The sequence below is a fragment of the Mandrillus leucophaeus genome, unplaced genomic scaffold (genome assembly GCF_000951045.1).
Source record: "Mandrillus leucophaeus isolate KB7577 unplaced genomic scaffold, Mleu.le_1.0 Scaffold187, whole genome shotgun sequence".
NCBI classification, from domain to species: domain Eukaryota; kingdom Metazoa; phylum Chordata; class Mammalia; order Primates; family Cercopithecidae; genus Mandrillus; species Mandrillus leucophaeus.
The window spans coordinates 3,984,156-4,004,529 of record NW_012101887.1 but is presented as its reverse complement, the minus strand read 5'-3'; the positions used below and the strand labels follow the sequence as shown (position 1 = coordinate 4,004,529).

The 20,374-nt window shown below is 36.0% G+C and overlaps 1 protein-coding gene across 1 annotated transcript in view; it reads right to left on the bottom strand.

The window, feature by feature from the left end:
- Nucleotides 1–20,374, bottom strand: part of ADGRV1 (adhesion G protein-coupled receptor V1) — a 596,733-nt gene that overhangs the window by 336,039 nt on the left and 240,320 nt on the right. The window contains exons 76-78 of the mRNA XM_011978020.1: nucleotides 20,057–20,228; nucleotides 13,456–13,698; nucleotides 1,622–2,029 (exon numbers count right to left, since the gene is read on the bottom strand). Of these exons, the coding sequence (XP_011833410.1) occupies nucleotides 1,622–2,029; nucleotides 13,456–13,698; nucleotides 20,057–20,228 (823 nt within the window). The remainder of the gene's footprint in view (nucleotides 1–1,621; nucleotides 2,030–13,455; nucleotides 13,699–20,056; nucleotides 20,229–20,374) is intronic.

The following is a 20,374-nucleotide window of genomic DNA, read 5'->3' as shown; positions in this document are numbered from 1 at the left end:
CCTCAGCCTCCCCAGTAGCTGGGACTACAGGCGTGTGCCACCACGTCTGGCTAATTTTTGTATTTTTAGTAGAGACAGGGTTTCACATGTTGGCCAGGGTGGTCTTGAACTCCTGACCTCAAGTGATCCACCCACCTCTGCCTCCCAAAGTGCTGGGATTACAGGCAATATTTTATATTATTACAATATTTTTATAACGTTTAAAATTTATTTTTTTCCTCCAAGTATTCCCAGGTTATTTATTTAAGTATCTTCATGTATGAGAAAATTGTACTGTTTGCTAATGGTTACTCAAAAAAAGTTAATTACATTTTCCCATAGGAGCTACTTTTATAATTCAATTGTATTATTCATGATAGTACTAGTAACAGTCAATATGTACTATCTGACAACTCTACTGAAATAAGTGTTGATTCTTAACCAATAATAACCTGGTTAACACACATAACTTATTGAGAACAAAAAGTAGCAGAATTTGCATATATTTTCCCTAAATCATATGAAGTGAGGTCCTGTTTTCTTCCCTAAAATGTAATTACTGTACATTCTTTCTCTTTCCCTGACCAAAAACAACTTGGCATTGTTCTATGCCATTGGGCCATTAGAAAATTCAAGTAATAATATTTTATGGAGTGAGTTTTATTGCTAGAATTTTCTCTGCATGAAATAGGAATTGCTTTCCTTTGCTTTATAAGATGTTTGCCATGGTCTGCTCTTTTTACCTCTGTACTTTATAATTTTCTTTTCTATCCTTCGAGCATTGTATTTTAAGAGCTAGCACCAGATGGAAAGTGCACGACCATCTAAAACGCCATTGTAAACATCTAAAGTATTTAAAGGTGACTATGTGAGAGATGTAGTAATTATACACTCATGTGTATGTACTCAAACATTCAATTCTTCTATATAAATATATTGATAGGAAATAGATTTATAAGAAAGCCCAAAGTAAACCTTTAAAGGAGGCTTTTTTTAAGTAATAACTTTATAGATATCTTTCAAAATTTATATTCTTAGGCTCTCACATCTCCATTTAATTCCATCATTTGCAGAGGTATAAGTAAATAGGTTTAAAATAAAATCTGTTTTGTACAAGTCTAAACCAAATGGAAAGTCTGAAATTATCTAGTCATTTCTTAATTTTTCTTTTCTGTGAGTTTTCAGTGCCCGCGAGGACCAAAGAACAAGCAGAGGGCGATAATCCTATTCCATGGCATTTAAACTGGAAGGGCTATGTAGATAATCTAGTTCAAGTCCTTTTCTTAATGGACTAAAGAAACTGAGGCTGAAACTACAAAGTTAATTGGCCAGTTTCTGGAGAATCGCCAACTGCCTATAGCTTCCAACCTCTGCAGCCTTTTTTTTCAGGCACTAGGCTATCTTTACTACTGCACTAGGTCATTCTCCAAGCCTAAGACTGAGATTTCCAAAGAGGCATCAGTCATATCCAAGCAAGAGGACAGTGTTCGATATGATGCATTCTATTTCTATATTCAGAAATCTAACTTTATCATAATTTCATAATAACCAATGTTAAAAGAGAATGTAATTTTGGTTTTACTCGGGTTTTTAAATTTACAAAATTTCACTAAATGAAGTGCTAATATTCACAAGAACTTACCTTTTCTATTAAATGCATCATGGCACTGAGTTGTTCATCTGTGTTTTCTGTGGCCACTTTCATGCTGATGGTATGGAGCACTCTGTTGAGAATATCATCATTCATGGGCTGATGCAGCTGATCTGCAAGCCCCCAAATGGCCTGCGAATCTGGGTCCGAGACAAGAGTGATGTTGGCAGTACCATATACTTTATCAATTCTGGCACCACCTTTTGGGTCAAAAAGGACAATCTGGAAGCGTTTAGGAAAAGAATTTAAAGATCCTGTCTCTGGCGTTAGGATGACATCCAATACAGTGCTTCTCTGGCCAGGTTCAAAGACCAATGTACCTTCAGTTATCACAAAATCCTTCCCAGAAATAGCTGGAGATATGATAGTACGACCAATTGTTTCAGCACTCCTCAACTCCTAGAAATTAAACAACACCATTTAAGTGAATCTATGACACCTCTGATCTTGTCCTAAACAAAATCTTGTTTCTTAAACAAATTCAGTTTCTCTTAAACAAACTGGAGGGCAATGATGACAATAGTACTACCAAAATATGGGGTTTTATACTTTTTATAATCTTCTAAGATAAATTAGAGAGATAAATACATAATATACAGTGATGAGATTAGGAAAGAGATGCCTTCAAATGGACCAAGGAAGCAAATTAGACCAGAAATGTCACTCTTGCCTCCATTTCTCCAATTGTGACTGAAAATCGGGCTTCAAATAACACATGTGGCAAAATTTAAGTATGCAGGAAAAGGGGGAATATTTATATTTTCACTGTCACATAGAAATTTTGGGGGGTGGGCTGGGGAGAGTAGAGAGAAAGCAGTGGGGAGGAAACAGGAAGTAGAAGAAATTGGTTTCATGTTTACACTCAAATATGGAAATATCCTAAGGAGTAGGGTCCTGGACATATATACCTCTGCTATTCTTCAAATTACGGTTATTGAAAAGTTTTCTTGGAAAAAGTGTTTTGGAATGTGAAGCATGAACACTTTAGTCAAGGAAGAATCAAAGGAATGTGCATTTATTTACTACTGAGCCAAGAACTGTTAAACTCCTAGTACAAGCCAAGTGGCATACTACAGATGTAGATTTGAACAACAGAATACCTGCATTCATAGAACCTACTATTGTAGCAGAAGATACAGGTTGCACAAGGGCTGTGGGATTAATGATAGATTTTTACATGAAGACAAGTTCTATGAAGAAAAACAAAAGTAGGTAAGGGAATGCAGGGTGATGGTAAGGGTACCATTTTATATAAAACTGGACATAGAAGCTCTTGTGATATTTGAACAGAGACTGCAGGGAAATAAATGAATAGGCTACATAAGGATCTCAGGAAATATTCTAGGGAGAAAGAATAATTACAAAGGCACTGGAGGTGGGAACCATCTTAGTCTGTTCAAGGAAGAACCTAAGGCCAATGTGACTAGGAGAAGGAGAGTGCTGGATGCTGATATAAGAGAGGTGGAGGCCGGGTGCGGTGGCTCACGCCTGTAAACTCAGCACTTTGGGAGGCTGAGGCAGGCAGATCACAAGGTCAGGAGATCAAGACCATCTTGGCTAACCCAGTGAAACCTCATCTCTACTAAAAATACAAAAAATTAGCAGGGCGTGGTGTCATGCACCTGTAATTCCAGCTACTGGGGAGGCTGCAGCAGGAGAATTGCTTGAACCTGGGAGGCGGAGGTTGCAGTGAGCCGAGATTGTGCCACCGCACTCCAGCCTGGGCAATAGAGTGAGACTCCATCTCAAAAAAAAAAAAAAAAAAAAAAGAGAGAAGTGGATAGGAGTCAGATCATGTAGGCATGTAGGTTCATTATTCAAAATGTGGGAGGCAGACCCTAGAGGATTCAAGCAGGAGAATGATACATTTTATTTAACATTATTCATGAGTATTCTGGCTATTGTGTATATTAGGATATAGTAGGGGATGAGCATGGAGGTTTTTGCATTCGTTCATGCAAGAAACAGTGGTAGAATAAATAGGGTCACATGAGTGGAAATATCAGACTAGAGATACACATGAGTAGAAGTACTCAGACTAGAAATAAATTTGAATGTACAGTCAACAGGACTTTTTGTTTGTTTGATTTTTTTTTTTTTTCTTTTTTTTAAGAGATGAAGGTCTTGCTATATCAACAAGGCTGGTATCCAACTCTTGGGCTCAAGAGATTTTCCTAAGTAGCTGGGACCACAGGCTTTCACCACTATGCCCAGCTTAGAGTCAATAGAACTTTCTGATGAATTTGATATTAGGTGGAAGGAAGAGGAGAAGTAAAGGTAACTCCTAGTTGCTTGCCTGGATGAATGAGTAAATGGATAATGAATGGTGGGAAACTGGGGAAAATATTATTAAGGGACAAATTAAGAGTTATCTGTTACACACAGTAGTCTGAGATGCCTCTTAGACATTCAAGCGATGACATCAAGTAAGAGCAATCAGATACATGGGTCTGGATCAGGAGAGGTGATGAGGTTAGTGATAAAAATGTGGAAGTCCTCCGTTTACAGATGATATTTAACAAACAGTTCTACATAGTCTAGCCTGGAGATTGAATCTTGGTGGATCCCAACACTTACTGGCTAGGAAGACCAACATAGACAACAGGAAGGAGCTCCAAGTGAGGTAAGGATTAAGAGCAGGAAGGTGTGGTATTACAAAAGCCCAAAGAAGAGCATTCTTCAGGAAGGAGGAAGTGATTGATTGTGTCAAAAAATGAAAAAAAAAATCAATGAATGCTTTTTAAGAGCATCTGCAGTATAATGATAAAACAGAAAGCCTTACTGAAGGAAATAACTCAAAAATCTAATGGCTTTAGAATGGATACATTAAAATATTCCCTGGAATACGATATAACAGTTAAAATGAAAGAATTTCAATTATACACATCAGCATGGATAGTTCACAAACATATGACTGAACAAAACAAGGACCATAGAACAATATAATTGGATTAATTTCATTTGCACAATTTCCAAAACAGGTAATAATACATAAGAATAGAACTACTTAAAAAGCATAGGAATAATTTAACATAAAATTCAAGATAGAAATTATCTGCAAGGTGGGGATAGTCAAGGAAAAAGCAAGATGGCATCAGAGGGGTTCATAATGAAAAGTTTTATAATAAAATTCTGATAAAGTTGAATTTCTGAAACAAGGTGTTGGTGATCTGATTACTATAAACTGTATGTATACATTTGGCCTGCTGTTTTTTTGGCAGGACTTATTTTACAGTTCAAATATTTAAAGGAAATGAAACAATCAAAATGTTCTTGTGTTCTTTGTGTTTATTAAAATACATATAATAAACACAAAGAAGCACTATGCGATTTAAAAGTGATAATGGGGAGGCAGAGGCAGGTGGATCACTTGAGGTCAGGAGTTCAAGACCAACCTGGCCAACATGGTGAAATGTCATCTCTACAAAAATACAAAAATTAGCCAGTCATGATGGTGGGTGCCTGTAATCCCAGCCACACAGGAGGCTGAGCTGGGAGAATAGCTTGAACCCAGGAGGCAGAAGTTGCAGTGAGCCAAGATCGCACCATTGCACTCCAGCCTGGGTGACAGGGCGAGACTCCATCTCAAAAAAAAAAAAAAAAAAAAAAAAATCAATATAGAAATAGTCTTTGAATAGAAAAGGCAATGTGAAAATAAGAATGAAAAATATGGTCTTTCTTGAACTTGTGTGCTTCCAGCTAGCACACATATATAAAAGAAAGTATTTGGAATCAGTTTCAAATTTGTTTTTAGCTATAGGTCTATTTAATTGAAAGATAACTAGAATAACAGATGTCTTCATTGTCTCAAATAGGAAGGACCAGAAATTCCGTCTTAACTTTATATCACAAACTTAGATATAAGAGAACTGATGCTAAGGCTACAGTACTTATGTACATGGGAATGCTGGTCTACCAAAGGGTATCTATGTTACAATGACTATTTTAACTGCATTAATCTATTTAAAGTAAAATGAAAATCAATATCATAACAGAATAACAACTTGATCCATAATTATTTTTTCATCCATGCCAGCTACTGGAAAAGAGAATTAATATGTCTCTATTTTCTAGTAATATGCCTAGCACTTAGAGGACAACATAAGAGCAATTAAGTAACAGGAAAATAATACCAGAGAGGTGAAACTGTCATTTCTAATTGTTTAAACTTTTATTCTGACATAATTGCAGATTCACATGCAGTTATAAGAAATAATGAAGGAGATTTCCTATACCCTTTACCCAATCTCCTTCATTAGTAACATCTTGTATAACTGCAATATAATATCACAACCAGGATTTTGTCATTGATACAGTCAAGAGCCAGAACATTTTCACCTCCACAAGAATTCTGTATGTTACCTTCTATAGCTACACTCGCATCACCCCAGCCCATTCCCTCCTTAATCTCTGGCAACCACCAATTTCTTTTCCATTCCTATAATTTTGTAATTTCAAGAATATTATAGAAATGGAATCGCACAGTATATAATCTTTTGGTATCAGCTTTTTTTTTTTTTTTTACTTAGTATGATTATACGGAGATTAGGTGGTTATATGTATCAATGGTTTGTTTCTTATTATTAGTGAGTAGTGTTCCATGCATGGATGTACCACAGTTTAAGCATTTACCCATTGAAGGACACCTGAATTGTTTCCACTTTGGGGCTATTATTAAGAAGATACTATAAATGTTCATGTGCAAGTTTTTGTGTGAACATAAATTTTCATTTATCAGGAATAAATGCCTGGGACTGCAACTCCTGAGTCATAAGGTAGTTCATGTTTAATTCTTGAAGAAACTTCTAAACTGTTGTCCAGAGTGGTTTACCATTTTTCATCCCATCAGCAATAAATAAGTGATCCAGTCTCTGTGAATTCTCACCAGCATTTGGTATTGTCATGGATTTTATTTTAGCCATTCTGGTAGGCATCTAGTGATATCCCATCGTGGTTTCATTTTGCTAATAGCTAATGGTGTTGAACATCATTTTACATGCTTATTCTTTATCTGTACATCCTTTCTGGTGAAATCCACTTTTGTTTATTGTGTTCTTTCTTCCTTCCTGATGTTCCAAGGTTCTTTCCTTTTTATCATTCCCTTTCTGTTTAAAGATCTTTCGTTAGCCATTCTTTCAGGGTAGGTCTGTATGCAACAAATTCTTTGTTTTTCTTTCATCTGGGAATATCTTAATTTCCCCTTCACTTGTGAAAGATATGTTCACTGGATATAGAATTTAGGGCTGAAGTTTATTTTCCTTCGGCACTTGAAAAATAGTGTACCATTTCCACCTGGGACCCATGGTTTTCCATGAGAAATCTCCTGTCATTCCTATTGCTTTTGCCATAAAGGTAAGGTACTTTTCTTTCTCAGTTCTTTCAATATTTTTCTTGCCTTTAATTTTTATTAGTTAGACTATGATATATGTTATGCAGTGGTCACCATGGGCCTTAGGTGAGACCCCCAGTGCTGTGCTGGCTTCAGGTCTGATCTAGCACAATCCCAGTGGTAATGACCACAAGAGTTCTTGAATCAACCCTCTGGCAGCTCCAGGAAGTTCAGCACAGACAGAGAGGCTCCTTTTGTTTAGGAGAAAGTAAGGAAAGAGAACAAGAGTCTCTGCCTGGTAATCCAGGGAATTTTCCCAGATCTTATCCAAGACCACCAACGCAGTACTTCTAGGAGTGTGCAAGAGCAACAGCATTACTGGCCTGGGGTGCCACCTAATGCAGACATGGCTGCAATAACCAAAAATTTAGATCACAGCACCCAAGCCTCTTCAAATATCTGGAAAAACTTCCCAAGAAGGATGGGTAAAAATAAGTCCAGACTGTGAAGACTACAATAAATACATAATTTTTCAATGCCCAGATATTGACAAATATCCACAAGCATCAAGACCATCCAGGAAAAGATGATCTCGCAAAACAACTGAAGAAGACACAAAATGCAGATATTTCATGTTCATGGATTGGAAGAATCAAGAAAGAAAGGAAAGAAAGAGAGAGAGAGAGAGAGAGAGAAAGAAAGAGAGAGAAAGAAAAGGAAAGAAAGAAAGAAAGAAAGAAAGAAAGAAAGAAAGAAAGAAAGAAAGAAAGAAAGAAAGAAAGAAAGAAAGAAAGAAAGCAGAGAGGGAGGAAGGGAGGGAGGGAGGGAAGGAAGGAAAGGGAGTCAGAGGAAACAAAAGAAAAAAGAATGAAAAACAATGAAACATGCATACAAGATCTATAAATATCATTCAAAGGCCAAATTCAAGAGGTATTGGCCTTAAAGAGGACGTAAAGAGAGAGACAGAAGGATAAAGTTTATTCAAAGGGTTAATAATAGAGAACTTCCCAAACATAGAGAAACATATCAGTATTCAAGTACAACAAGGTTACAGAATACCAAGCAGATTTAACCCAAGGAAGGCTACCTCAAGGCATTTAATAATCAAACTTCCAAAGGTCAAGGATTAAAAAAAAAAAAAAAAGAATCCTAAAAGCAGCAAGTAAAAGGAAACAAATAACATAGAATGGAGCTCCAATACATCTGTTAGCAAATTTTTCAGTGGAAACCTTACAGTCCAGGGGAGTGTAGCATGACATATTTAGTAAGTGCTGAAGAAACTTTTATCCTAGAGTAGTATATCAAGTGCAAATATCCTCCAGACATGAAGGAGAAAGACTTTCCCAGACAAACAAAGCTGAGAGATTTTATCAACACCAGTCCTATCCTACAAGAAATGCTAATGAAAGTTCTTCAACTTAAAAGAAAAAGATGTTAATAAGCAATAAGAAATCATCTGAATGTACAAAACTCATGGTTAATAGCAAGGACACAGAAAATTACAGAATATTATAACACTGTAATTTTTGTGTGTAAGCTACTCATTTCTTGAGTAGAAAGAGTAATAATGAACGGATAAAAATAATAACTACAACAACTTTTCTAGACATAGACAGTATAATAAGATACAACTAGAAATGACAAAAAGTTAAAAAGTGGGGCACAAAGTTAAGGTGTCAAATTTTATCAGTTTTCTCTTTGCTTGTTAGTTCATTTGTATGTTTATGCAATCAGTAATAAGATGTCATCATTTTAAAATAATGACAATTACTTTAAATGGCAATTATTTTAATGGCAATCAGACAAGAGAACGATATAAAGGCTATCCAAATTGGAAAGGAAGAAGTCAAATTATCCTTGTTTGCAGATGATATGACCTTGTATTTGGAAAAAACTAGATTTCAACAACAAAAAATAGAATTGATAAACAAATTTAGTAAAGTTGCAGTATTTAAAATCAACATACAAACATCAGTAGCATTTCTATATGCCAACAGTGAACTATATGGAAAATAAAAAAAAAAAAAAAACCAATCCTATTTACAATAGCCACATAAAATAAAATACCTCAGAATAAACTTAGCCAAACAAGTGAAAGATCTCTAAAATGAAAACTATAAAACTGGGTAGGCATGGTGGCTCATGCCTATAATCCCAGCATTTTGGGTGGCTGAAGTTGGTGGATTGCTTGAGCCCACGAGTTTGAGACCAGCCTGAGTATTATGGTAAAATCCCATTTCTACAAAAACTACAAAAATTAGCCAGGTGTAGTGGTGTGCACTTGTAGTCATAGCTACTTGAGAGGCTGAGGTGGGAGCATTGCTTGAGCCTAGGAGGTTGAGGATGTAGTAAGCCATGATCACACCATAGCACTCCAGCCTGGGCAAAAGATCAAGATCCTATCTCAAAAACAAAAAAAATCTATGAGAAACATTGAAGCAAGCAATTGAAGAAGACACAAAAATGCAGATATTTCATGTTCATAGATTGCAAGACTCAGTATTGTAAACATGTTCATACTACCCAAAGCAACCTACAGATTCAACACAATCCCTATCAAAATGCCAATGACATTCTTCACAGAAATAGGAAAAATAGTCTTAAATGGAAAAACAAAAGACTCAGAATAGCCAAAGCTATCCTGAGCAACAAGAACAAAACTGGAGGAATCACATAACCTGATTTCAAATTATACTACAGAGCGATAGTAACCAAAGTAGCATGGTACTGGCATAAAAGCAGACATATAGACCAATGGAACAGAATGGAATAGAACCCAGAAACAAATCCGTACTTCTACAGTGAACTCATTTTCCACAAAGGTGACAAGAACATACATTGGAAAAAGGGCAGTCTCTCCAATAAATGGTTCCGGGAAATCTGGATATCCATATGCAGAGGAATGAAACTAGATCCCAATCTCTCACCATATACAAAAAGCCAAATCAAAATAAAAACGGATTAAAGACTTAAATTTAAGATCTCAAACTATGAAACTACTACAAGAAAACATTGGAGGAAACTCTCTAGGACATTGGACTGGCAGATTTTTTTTTGAGTAATACCCCACAACCAAAGCAAAACTGGACAAATGGAATCACATCAAATTAAAAAGTTTCTGCACAACTAACGAAACAATCAACAAAGTGAAGTGACAACCCAAGGAATGGGAGAAAATATCTGCAAACTACCCATCTGACAAGGGATTAATAACTAGAATATATAAGGAGTTCAAGGAACTCTATAAGTAAAAATGTAATAATCCAATTTAAAAATGGACAAAAGAGCTGAATAGACATTTCTCAAAAGACATACAAATGGCAAATAGGTATAAGAAAAGGTGCTCAACATCACTGATCATGAGAGAAATGCAAATCAAAACTGCAATGAGATATAATCTCACACCAGTTAAATGGCTTTTATGCAAAAGAAAGGCAATAATGAATGCTAGTGAGAAGGTGGAGAAAACGGAACCCTCATATACTGCTGGTAGGAATGTAAATTAGTACAACCACTGTGGAGAAGTTTGGAGATTCCTCAAAAAACTAAAAATAGAGCTACCATGTAATCCAGTAATTCCACTCCTAGGTATATACCCAAAAGAAAGGAAATCCTAGGGACATACCCAAAAGAAAAGAAACTGTATCGAAGAGATACCTACACTCTCATGTTTGTTGCAACACTATTCACCACAGTCAAGATTTGGAACCAACCGAAGTGTCCATCAACAGATGAACGGATATTGAAAATGTGGTACGTATACACAATGTAGTACTATTAAGCCATTAAAAAGAATGAGATCCTGTAATTTGCAACAACATGGATGGAACTAGAGGTTATTATGTTAAGTGAAATAAGCCAGGCAGAGAAACACAGACATTACAAGTTCTCACTTATGTGTGGGAGCTACAAATTGAAACAATTGAACTCATGAAGATGGGGAGTAGAATGATGGTTACCAAAGGCTGAGAAGGGTGGTGGCGGTGGGGTGGAGGGGGTTGAAGGAAGTTAGAATGGTCAATGAGTACAAAAAATAGTCAGATAGAATGAATAAAATCTAGTATTTGATAGCACAACAGGATGACTATAGTTAACAATAATTTATTGTACATTTAAAAATAACTAGAAAAGTATAATTGAATTGTCTGTAACAAAAATAAAGGATAAATGCTTGAGGTGATGGATACCCCATTTATCCTGATGTGATTATTATGCATTGTATGCCTGTAACAAAATATCTCATGTATCCTATTAATATATACACCTACTATGTACCTACAAAAATTAAAAATTAAAAAAAACTGGTATTAATGCATTGCCACAAACATTCTCTACTAAGCCCATAATCTCAGGGTAGTGTGTTTATGGGTGAGGGTCAGAATAGGGTGTGTGTGTGTGTGTGTGTGTATATATGTATGTATGTATATATGTGTATATATGTATATATGTGTGTCTGTGTATATATATATATAGAGAGAGATTTGTTATAAGAAATTAGCTCATGCAGTTATAGAGGCTGAGAAGACTCAAGATCATCTGCAGGATGATTTCACAGGCTGGAGACCAAAGTCAGTGGTTCCAGTTCAAACCTTATGGCCTGAGAACTAGGAGAACCAATGGTATAGTTCCAGTGCAAAGGCCAGCAGGCTTGAGACCCAGGAAAAGCCAATGTTCCATTTTGAGTCCAAAGACTGAAAAAGCCACTATTCCAATTCAAAGCCTATCAGATAGGAAAAATTATCTCTTACTTAAGGGAGGGCCAGGCTTTTTGCTCTATTTAGGACTTCAACTGATTAAATAAGGCTCACCCACATTATGAAGTCAATCTGCTTTACTCAGTCTACTGATTTACATGCCAATCTCATTCCAAAAAATAACCCTCACAGAAACACTCAGAATAATGTTTGACCAGATATATGGGCACTCTGTGGTCCAGTCAAGTTGACATGTAAAATTAACCATTATGGTAGGGAAAACTGGAAATTCCTAAAAATATATTGTTCCATAAATAAGTGCCCTTTATGATTTATACACTAGTGACAGCATGCATTTTGCAAAGAATCACTTACAAAGAATCTATAAAAGATATAAATATATATGATAGAGATGCTGGCCTTCAGATTCTTCTTTTGGCAACTTCAATTTCCCTCTCATCTGACTGAGCACATAAACTCGCTTAAGATGTGCCTCAAATCTCTTTTATCATCTGTTTTTTCATCTCTAGTGCCCTTTCTTCCATTCTACAAAGTAGTAAGTTATGACAATACACATTTTATGGGAGAAGAGGAAGAATGAAACAGACTTTCTATAATTTGTCTTCTATCTTAAATACTCCAATAAAAAATACTCAAGTCTTCCTACTGTAAATGAACATACTTCTCTTTGTGCTATTTAGAAAAGACTTTATTTCTAGGGTCTCATATAATAGAGAGTTTTCTTTTTGTTTGCTGAGCTGTGGACTCTGTCATAAAGATAACTTTCACTGCCTGGCAAACTTCCAGAACAGCTTAATATCCACAGCTTGAGGCCTATTCTCTCATCTTGACTCATGCAACTGCTACAGCATACTGGCCACATATATGTTCTCTTTTATGCACAGAATGTCCTGTTTGTTTGAGTCACCCAATGGTGACACAACCAAGCAGGTACTAAAGGGAACTTTTAATGAAACTATGAAATCTTAAGGCCCAAGGAGTCATCTGGTTTGGATTCTTGAAACATGGGAAATAGAAGAGCTGTCCAGAATGGTGGTTTTCAAATAGTGGGTTTCCTGAAGTTACATAAAGTAAGGGGAACAAAGAGAGGACTAAGGTGGGTCAGCTATGATCCTAACAATCATGCTTCAAGCAGAGTAGAGACACATTTTTGCTTTACTATATTAGAGTTTCACTGCTAAAACAAAAGCAAAAAATAAGGCTGAAAGGTATATGGTATTGTTGGGGCCAAGCCCATGGTCTGGTGACTTAGTGTTATGCAGCATTGATCTTCTGAGTCCCCTGATAGCCTCCCCATCTTTTATCCAACCTAAGAGGAGGATGTGAAAAAAGTGACAGCGAGGCTTTGTGAACGCATGGATGTGAAGAAGTGTAAAGATCAGCTAGTACTGGAGGTTCTGAAAAAGAAAATTTTCAACTGTTTTGGATACAAAACATAATAAGATCCTTACTTTCTGCTTCTGGCCTTACACAGTTACATTCTGAAGAAATTTTAACTCCCTAGAGATTTTATAAAACAGATTTATGTAAGATATAGTTTGCACTGTATAACCAATCTTGTCAAAAGAGAGAAAAAATAAAAGTCTGTCATTTTAAAACATGATCTGTTACTGATGAGTGAAAAGCTGAGCTGTTTCAAGGATAAAGCTTAATGTAATGAACAAAAAGTGAATTACAATGTTATCCTCAGAAAATAATTATCAATTATTCCCTGTGTCATTACTCTAGCTGCAGTTAAAGAAGAAAACCATAACGTGTATGAGTATATATTCCATGCTTACCTGGGTACTAAAGTTAACAGACATCATCAGTCCTGTCCCAGAATCTCTGGCCACCTGCAGACTGATTAAAGTGGCCTTCTTGTGAGCCACTGCCAGCCGAGAACCCACAGAAAAATACACGAGGCTTTGAGATTCATCACTTTGTAAGATTTTAATTTGTGCAAATCTGGCGCTGTTGTTTATTGCTGCTCCAGCGGTAGCTTCATATAGTTCCACAAAAAAATACACTTCAACCTGTGGTATCTGACAATGAGAAAAAGGAAAAAAAACAGAACTATTACTAATATATTTCTATCTGTAGATAGTTCTGATATTTAAAAATTGTATGATTCATACACATTATTAGAGAAATAAATATATAAATCTAGAGATATATTCTGTAAATTATGGAATTAAATTCTTAGATTATCATGACATTTATTTTTTGGTCTTTCTTTAAAAATACATTCACTTTCTCTGGGCGAGCTTCTTACTAGAAAATCAATGTCAGGAAATAACCTATGTATACTATGATCAGCAAAAAAATAAATTAAATGTATTCATACCACAAAACATTATAAAGTAGTTAAAAGGAATAAACTAATTCAATATTTTTAAACACAGACACATCTCAAAATATGACAAGTGAAAATATCAAGCTGTATAATGATATGTATAGCATGATACCATAAAGGTAAAGTTAAAACTACACAAAGCTTAGTATATTTTATTAATAGATACACATTTATGTAAAGTTTTCTTTTTTAACTACCACACCCTGACTGCAGTTGCTCTGGGTGGAGGGTTTGGGTAGGGGACAGGGCAGGGAGTGGAGTTGGAGAATATTACTGGGGAGAGGGAAAAAATGGATTTTCAATTTTGTAAGGTTTTATTTTTCTTTTATTTTTTAAAGTGTTTTAAATAAATATAATCAAATATTTATAATAGTCAATTCTGAAATTTTATGTATTTTTCAAAATTTCCCAAAATTTAGTATATAGTCTAAATGTAGTCTGCTGGTTGTAGTTTGCTAATGTTTCACCTTGGTTCCTTCTTGATAGTCTCAAATAATTTATTTTCTAAAGCCTGAATTCAATTTTATAACATATTGGCAATCACCTGTTTTTACTAATGATTCACTCTTAACAAAATCATCCAGGAGTCTTAGTAATATTGTTACCTTCCCGGCATAACTCAAAGGAGCTAAGCTGATGCCTTTATAACTGCAGTAACATTGTCTAATTTGATATAATGTATCATTTTTACCTACCAGCAACTGCCATTATGTTTTGTGATCATTTTAATGATAATTATTACATCATGAAATGATACAACGAACCCTTCAGAATTATCCAAGTGTTTATAAGTAAGTTATATCTTAGTCACAGCATAAATCAACTTAATCTCCTTTTGTTTTCTGAAGAAATATTTAGTTTTTCCTATGGCACGTATCATTCTTTACTGTTGCTGATCAACTGTCAGTCAATATTGAAATATGGAAATAATCATACTATTTCCACTTTTGAGAAACTACATTTGGCAAACACAATAAACTAAAGCACTATCAAAGTATAGTAACTATATTCAAGATCTAGTATGACCAAGTGAGCTTGAATTCAAAGTAGTTTCTTTTAACTAAGGATTTCGGTATATTATTGTCCAACAGAGACTTTTATTTATTCTCTAGTAAAATATTTCTTTTTCATTGTGATGATGATTAGAACATTACGTACAGCCACCTACAAACAAAATAATGTTACAATCTAAGTAAAGAATCATCTGAAATTGAACAGTGTACAGATAGGTGCCTACACATCATTAGACTAGTAACATAAAGAGTCTTCCAGTCTTAGAAATAAACAGTCTATTGAAACAACATTTCTGAAGTCTCATGAGAAATCAAGACTCATAGATCATATGTGAACCTCCCCAGACTCCTAAAAATGACAGAGACCTCATAAGAGCCCATTCCATGCGTAATTCCCAGCAGGTTCTTTTCCTGGTTAGGTCAGAAGGGTCCCAGGATGATCTTTTGCCCTAACTAGTATAAGATGATTTTTCCAAGGACCAGAACTGTTCAGCAATAGAAAAACCAAAGTAACAATGAAACAATACTTTACTTAAATATTTTTGAAAATATTTGCAACAAATATTTAAACACTGGATTTAAACAGACTTTGTGGTTAAGAGCATGCTTCCTAAGTTAATTGTTAACCTTTCACATTTCGCTAATACAGAATCATAAGATAAATCATCAGGAAAAGGGGAAATGGACTGAAATTCAAGAGATGAGTTATAATCTTGGCCCAGTAATTGAATTGGGAAAGTTACTTAAATTCTTAATAATTCGAAAGTGAAAGTATTGAAAAACTGCGGAGATGATAATCTGAGACAGGACAGAGTCAAAAAACTTTGAGTACCAATAGACTGGATTGAGGTAAGGGACACTGCCATTAATGAATGGTGTTGTAGGCAGCAAGCCACCCAGGTGCCAAGGCAAGGGACCGAGGGCACAAGCTGTGCCAGTACAATAAAGAAAATATATAAAATAAGAGTAGTTGTACTAGAAATAGATTATAGATATGATGATATATGAGTATTGTTAATCATCAGTTTGTAGCATTACTCTTTAATCCAATATTATAATAATCTTTGCTCTACAATTATAACCTAGGAAAGACCAGAGCATACAAAGAAGGAACTAAAGGGGCATGGTGAGAAGCGACCAGAAGACAAGTGTGAGCCCTCTGTCACGCCTGGACAGGACCACTAGAGGGCTCCTTGGTCTAGCAGTAACACTAGTGCCTGGGAACGCAACTGTTACTTAGCTGACCTTGGTCTAGCAGTAGCATCAGCGCCTAGGGAAGGCACCTGTTACTTAGCAGACTGGGAAAGGGAGTCTCCCTTTCCCTGGGGGTGTTAGAGAAGACTCTTCTCCACCACCTCTTGTGGAAGGCCTGACATCAGTCAGGCCCACCCACAGCCATCCAGAGGCCTAACTGTCTCCCTGTGATGCTGTGCTTCAGCAGTCACGCTCCTGTTTCACTTTCATGTTCCACTCTGTACACCTGGCTCCACCCTCTAAATAGCAGTAGCAAAATTAGTGAAGGTGTTAAAGTCTTTGATCTTTCTGAAAAGAGCATACAAGAAATAATGATGTAAGCTGTCCTCTCTCTCTCTCTGCCTCGGCTACCTAACAGGGAAGGGCCCCCTGTCTGGTGGATACGTGACTCACGTGACCTTATCAATCATTGGAGATGACTCACACTCCTTACCCTGCCCCTTTTGCCTTGTACCCAATAAAGAACAGCGCAGCCAGGCATTTGGGGCTACTACTGGTCTCCACGTCTTAGTGGTAGTGGTCCGCCGGGCCCAGCTGTCTTTTCTTCTATCTCTTTGTCTTGTGTCTTTATTTCTATGATCTCTTGTCTCTGCACATGAGAAGAAAAACCCACAGACCCTGTAGGGCTGGTCCCTACATGGTGTAATTCTGTGGATGCATTTGTTGTGTCTGCAATATCTGTAACTCTTCTATCACTTGCGTTGATGTAGTTATTACTCAAGTCACTGCATTCCCTTGGGCTCCATCTCCATCCATTCTGAATAATCACAATACTCACCATCTCTTATGAAGGGCCAACTCTGCCGAGACCTGTGCTAAGAACTTCTTATTCATTATTTTCTTTATTTGCCTCACAGCCATATTATTAACGCCATTAAACCTGGGAGGCTCAGGAAGGCTGAGCAACCTGTCCAATGTCACCCAGTTAATTGGTAGAAGAGTTAAGATTTGAAACAAAGTCTTCCATTATCAGAACCCTAGCTCTTATACTGACTCCAGTGACTCCAAGAATAAGTTCAGTGTAACTGATGTCTTTCCTTTGACAAAAAATGAAGAAGATGGTGTTTAGGTCAAAAGTCTAGCAATAATTGGGGGGCTCTACTAGGACCTCCAAATAATTTCTCAAAGCCCACTACAGAAGAATATTGCCACAGAACATGTGTTGTTTATATCATTAGGTTTCAGTTTATCTGACATAAAAATAATTTGAACTGGATGAGTAATAAGTTCCCTTCTACTCAAAAAAGATAAAATGTTAAAATGTATGGCAAAAGTACTTTTTAAAAAATATTTTTTCATTTTTATGAGAACACAATCATCTTCCATCTTCTCTCTTTTCAAATTTCCTCTTAATGAAACTAGAGTGTATATTAACCTTGCTTGTACCTTGCCTTTTAACAGGTAAAAAGATAATGAGGGAAAAAATGTCTTGAAAATTAGCTGCTTCTCAAAATGTAGAAGAAAACTCTATGATTTGAATATCATATGTGAAAGAGAAAGAAGAGGTGCGAGTAATTTTTTTCTCTTTCCTAACTGAAACTATTTGATGATGGGCTCAGCAGCATTTCTCTAGTTAGGATAACAAATACATACAGATAGCACCCCATGTATTGCATGCAACATTCCCTTACCCCTTAATTATATATTCTTCTGCAAGGAGGGCAAGCTCCGAGGAAGCAGTCTTCCCTAACCCCATCTATACTTTAACTTTCCTATTTCTCTTTATTCAGCTTCCCCAAGCCCACTCCTGATGGCTCTTCTCGTCTCTCTTCTTAGAATTACAAGGTTATCTACTGTATGAGACAGATGTTTAAAGTCTAGTGAAATCTTATCAGTATTCTAATTCACCAAAAATTCTATTCGAGATAAAATGCACAATATAATTTTTAGTAATGCACGTATGCAAAACATATTTATGGAGGATGTAAAACCACATTCTAATTTTTGAACGGCTAACAGTTTTATAGTCTATATAAACTATGCATAAGTTGTAACACTGCATATAACTGATAACTTCCATAAGAAACGTACAGATAATGTTTTGTAAATTTAGAGAATCAACAACTCCAACTAGAGGTTTCATGGGAGGCTCCATGGAGAAAGTGGTACTTTGATTAAGAGAAAGCTATAGTTAAGAAATATGGAGGCTGGGCACGGTGACTCATGCCTGCAATCCCAGCACTTTGGGAGGCCAAGGTGGGTGGATCGCTTGAGGCTAGAAGTATGAGACCAGCCAGGCCAACAGGGTGAATCCCCGCCTCTACTAAAAATACAAAAATTAGCTGGGCATGGTGGTGTGCACCTATAATTCCAGCTACTCAGGAGGCTGAGGCATGAGAATCGCTTGAACTCAGGAGGTGGAGGTTGCAATGAGCCAAGATTACAGCACTGCACTGCAGCCTGGGCCACAGAGCGAGGCTCTGTCTCAAAAAGAAAATAACAAAAAGAAATCTGGGGTTGAAAGGGTTGATGGAAGCATAAAAATATTTGGAAGAAATGTGTGAAGAAGGGTTTAAATGTTTTCAAGTAGAATACAGTAAGTCTTCACTTAACCATGACAGATTCTTGGAAACAGCAACTTTAAAGGAAAGGACATACACTGTGCAGCAGGAACTCAACTGTTGTTTATATCAATTAGTCTATGGTAAAACTGGTTTCATTATACAGCACATTGTTTCACATAAAGTTGCAGTTTCCAAGAGCCTATTGAGTACATGAAGTGAGGACATACTATATGATTAAATGCCTTGAGTACTGAAATTTCAGTTCCTCATTGTCAGTGTGACAGAAAGTTTTAGTAGCTGATGATAACTCAAGAAAAGCAAAAAACAATGATGTGATATGTTGAACTATGAAAAAAAGAGTGGGGATTCAAGACCTTAAGGAAAATATATTTTCTAGCGCTACCACCACCAGAGTGGCCACAAGAGCAACACATTTGCCTGCATCAACTTCCCTGCATAGCTCTAGTACATACATATAGATCTCTAAAATCTTTCTGATCAAAGAAATCAAGTCCTTTGACACTAGTTAATTGGCTGTCTTACATTAGGGAAAAAATCAAGACAGCTCTAGAATACTTGTTATTGCTATAAAGCAAGTATGCTTCCAGATATTTTTAAAGTAATACTGAAAAGACAAAAGACCAGCATAATAAGACTATCAGTGGCCATGCCATGACTATTTGAATACCGAAAAGAAAATCACTTAGTAAGTAATAAAAATTATTTGAATTTGAATTTATAGTGATACCGAAAGAAGAAATGTTATCATTATATAAAAGAGATAGCATGCAAGATAAATATGATTCTAACGGTATATACTTAATATTTTATTAATTTTAATGTGTAGAGTTAGCATATCAAGACACATCTTTTATTAAGCATGTGTTCATTTATTAAGCAATGATAAACATTTTTTTCTTTGTATGTAAGTAGGAAGGCGTTAATAAAAATAATTGTGAAGAAGATATTTATTTCAAGAAAAGGAAAGAACTGTACCAAGAATACAAATAAAAGAAGTGAAACCTACATGGTTGTTATTTTAGAATATGGCAAGAAACAAAAAAATAGAAAAATGACAAATTTATTTACAAAATTCATAATGTAATCAAGTCTGTCAAAAGTTTGTTGTCGGCAAAGAGATTTAGAGATTGTAGCTAAGAAAGACACAAAGAATCTCCATATTAACAATATATAAGTTTCAATAGTGGTTTTAAAATGATTAATTCTAAAGAAATACAATTAGAAGTTGACACTAGTGTGTGTCTTCATTTCTTACCTTCTCTGGTTTGAGTTCAATGCTGATAAAGCATTTTGTTTGACCCGTTGTACAGGTTGTGGTCCCTGACACAGACCGAAGTTCCTCCACCAGGTTTACCCCATCCTTCTGGAGCACGACAACTGTTTTGTTAAGTGTGACTCGCCAAAAGACCTTGACATCTTCAAAGGCCCTGTGAGCAAGAAACCCACCCATTGCCTTAACAGAGGGTGTCATCCCCATGTCTAATAGAGTTTATTATCACTGTGCCAAATGGTACCTCTTCATCCAAAGTATAGCACTTACTTTACCATTGATGATGCTGAAAATGACCAATTT